This window comes from Impatiens glandulifera, chromosome 8, assembly GCF_907164915.1.
Source record: "Impatiens glandulifera chromosome 8, dImpGla2.1, whole genome shotgun sequence".
In the NCBI taxonomy this organism is placed as follows: domain Eukaryota; kingdom Viridiplantae; phylum Streptophyta; class Magnoliopsida; order Ericales; family Balsaminaceae; genus Impatiens; species Impatiens glandulifera.
In genome coordinates this window covers 17085347-17089153 of record NC_061869.1, presented here as the reverse complement: position 1 = coordinate 17089153, position 3807 = coordinate 17085347, and the positions used below count along the sequence as shown (strand labels likewise).

Sequence of the window (3807 nt, the reverse complement as noted above, 5' to 3'; positions counted from 1 at the left end):
GCAGCCGTATTTATTTCTATCCTTTCTTTGCTTTATACTAATTTTGGTAAATTGTAATAGAAAGCTGAAATTGATTCCATTGATATATCTTATCTGATCATTTGCTCCTCCACATGTGTTTGTTGCCTGGTCATTTTCAATTCTGTTTCTCTAAAAGACAAATTATATATTGTGTCATATATATATATATATATATATATATATATATATATATATATGTTTCTTATTGCTAGGAGAGGGTGGTGATATTCAAATATTTAAAGTTCAGATAGCATATTATGAATATAGGAGTTAAAAATGTTAAAGATAATCCATTTTATTCAAACATTGTAAACAATGGTCACATAAAAATGGGCAACAGAGAATTCTAAACTTATTTATGTAAATAAATGGTATAATGTTGTAAGAGTTAGGACGTGTTTGGTGGTGGTTATTTAGGGGGGTTTATTGATTTTTATCAAAAACATTATTTGATGAAAAAGTTGGTTATTTAGGTTTTAGTTAGTTATATTGTTATAATGTTTTTTTGTATTTAAAATTTAAATTTTATAAAAATAAATTAAGAATATTTTAGTAGTGTGATTGATGAATTGCTTGACTTGATGGTTAAAAATATATGAATGGATAATTGAGTTTACCAAAAAGAAAAAAACCTAGTATATTACATATAAAATTTGCATTTCAATGTACATATAAAATTTGCATTTATATTTTCATTTAACATGTTACCCTGAGGTAAACTTCAACATATTGTTACCCTGACGTACACAAAAATAAATTATATGCAATAACTTTTATAGGATTTTCTAGTAATAAAAACTTTATTAAAATGTTAAATTTGATCAATTCCAAGTATATGTCATAACATACAAAATTTAAAATTATGGCAATAGAACCATATATAGAAAGTTTCCTGAAAGGTCGAACAAGTCGGTTTGGCTACTTGCACATGTGACATGCATAACCGGGGACCATCCCTTCATATAAAACCATAAGGTTCCTCCAAAATCCCGAAGAATCACACCATAGAAAGTTTCCTCAAAGGTCGAAAAAGTCGGTTTGGCTACTTGCACATGTGACATGCATAAGCGGGGGACCATTCCTTCAGAAAAACCATAAGGTTCCTACAAAATCCCGAGTGTGATCCCACCATACTTTTTATGACGAGAATTCTCATTTTCTTTCTCTTTTACTGTTCAAATTAGGACCAATATTTATCACATATGACATATGTGAATTCTTGTTGAAAACGTTTATAACTGGAGTTAACGAATAAATTTATTAAAAAATTTAATATATATATATATAAATATTTTAAAATATTTTTTCATCTACGTCAACCCAATAATAATATAGTTTTAAGTAAATTAAAAAATAAAAAACAACTCAAACCAAACTTCGAAGCAGAAAAATAACGGGTCCATATTTCATTTAATAATCAAGTGAATTGAAATTGTCATCTCTCACTATATTTTTTTTTTAGCACCAAAACTCTTTCTTTTTAATTTTTAAGTGAAATAAATTAGAACTATAAATATTTTTTATATTATTTGTTAATTAAATAGAATTAGCATAATACCCCAATATCATGGTCTCCTATTCAATTTAAAAAGTTTCCGGATTGAATCGACTTGCGATATTTTAATCTCTTAAGTCGACTTTTATCACTGAATTATTTTAGTGATATATATATATAGAAAGAATTCGAAAATCTCGGTTCAAAATCGTTCACTATTTCATTCTATGTTGTGTGTTTTATTTTTTACCGATGCACTCATATATGTTACATTCTGTCGCTCAAACCAGTGGCCTTTGAAAACTCTCATAATAAACTTTAATTTAGTCCCTCGAAGGCTTGTCATTTGATTCCTTGGAATTCTGCTGATAAAAATAGTATTGCATTTAATAAACTGTTGAATTATTTTCAACTTAATGCTATTGAATGGAAACAAAATAGGTTAAAATCATACAACCCAAAAGTCAAATATTGACTTATTCAATATTTTATTTTAACTAATTTGTGAAACAAGTTATATATATACATTATATTCCATTAAAACAAAGGTGCATCTATAGTAAATCCAAACATAAAATTTACGTTTTAAGAAAAATATGGATAACATGAAATACAGCAGTGCACTTAATAAATCGCAAGACTCAAAACTCGTTAAGAAGGGCGAACACTAAAAAAACTGAAAAGTATTCTTCATAAATATCATCTAATAAAATCAATTATCAAAGTTCAGTACTAGAAATTCGAAATAAGCATTGTTTAATCCAGATTAATATTTCTACTTTTCTCGTCATGTTTCTTTGTTTACCTTTCGTTTTTTTTCGAGATTCTGACCTTTTACGTTATGAAATATTTTTTTCTTATTTTATATATGTAAAAGGCGCATTTGAATTATATTAACAGTGAGGAGATTACACATCTCATTACTTAAATTTAGGAAAATAACCCGTACAAATTGAAGTTGGGCAATAAGTAAATATCTTGTATAAGTTTGATAGTTCATTGAATATTTGGACCATGTCACTCTATAAATAGATATTATAGTTGCATGAAAGAACTCAACTTAGATAGAAATAATGGCAACCGAGGGGTTAAAGAAAATGATGGGGCAAGTAGAGATTAAGAGTGATGGAGATGTTTTTCATGAAATATTCAAGTCCAGGCCTCACCATACTTCTACTATGTCCCCTACCTTGATTCAAAATGTTGAACTTCACGATGGTGAATGGGGAAATGTGGGCTCTGTCATCATTGTTAACTACACTCATGGTACTAATTACAACATCATCTATTCTGTGACTTGTTTCTTCAATCCTAATTTCTTTCTTGTTAATTACTAATTTTGATTTACAGATGGAAAAGATAAAGTTGTAAAACATGAAATAATATCAATAGATGAGGAGAAGAGATCGGTGGCCTACAAGGCCATAGAAGGTGATCTGAGGGAGCTATACAAGACTTTCATCATTACCGTCCACGTGGACACACATGGAGAGAACAACTTGGTGACATGGACATTTGAATATGAGAAGCTGAAAGAAGATGTAGAGGATCCAAACACACTCATGGATTTCTTCATTGCCATGTCCAAGGATATTGAGACCCACCATCTCAAAGTGGAATCTTAAATATTTAATTAAAATCATGTTTGGATTGTCCCATCCTACACTCTATCTATGATGGTTTCCTTCCATCAATAAAGAGTGTCTGTTAAGATGCCCGTTTCCTTTCCTTATTTGTAACTGTGGTTTGAATAATGTTTTGTTTTCTCAAAATTTCTATGAATAAAAGATAATGTTTTGTTTTCTCAAAAGGATAATAAGAATAAATAAAGAGTCAAAGAAAGATGGTAATCATGGAGAAATTTGCTTGAATTGGTATTATACATCACTGATGTTTTTAAATCTGAATGTAATTGTGGTATTGATCACTGAAAAAAATATATGGGATGCATGCGTTGATTGAGACGACTTCATCGTGGGATTTTAAATCGCTTTTTATTCTTAAAACTCTATTTTACTGTATTTATTATGGTTGATGTTGTTATTTTCATTTTCAATGACTTTTGTGTCTAGTTGCTGATTTTGAGCTTTAATGTAGTAGAGTATGTTAGGATACCAGAAAATGAAGTATCCTTCAATACAAGAACAATAAAAAAAAACTAATAATTGCGAAAACGAGAGAAAACAACTAAAAGACGCAAACACAAGATTTATAGTGATTCGAACAAAAACATGCCTGTATCCACTTTCGAAGTACAAGAGTCTGAAATTTATTATCAAGATTGTTTAGGA

General features: G+C 28.9%; 1 protein-coding gene across 1 annotated transcript; it reads left to right on the top strand.

The window, feature by feature from the left end:
• Positions 1–2574: 2574 nt before the first annotated feature.
• On the top strand, positions 2575–3212 carry LOC124912486 (kirola-like). The gene is made up of 2 exons (XM_047453116.1): positions 2575–2782; positions 2867–3212. The coding sequence occupies exons 1-2, from the start codon at positions 2590–2592 to the stop codon at positions 3139–3141; spliced, it is 468 nt and encodes a 155-aa protein (XP_047309072.1). The 5' UTR covers positions 2575–2589; the 3' UTR covers positions 3142–3212.
• The last annotated feature ends 595 nt before the right edge of the window (positions 3213–3807 follow it).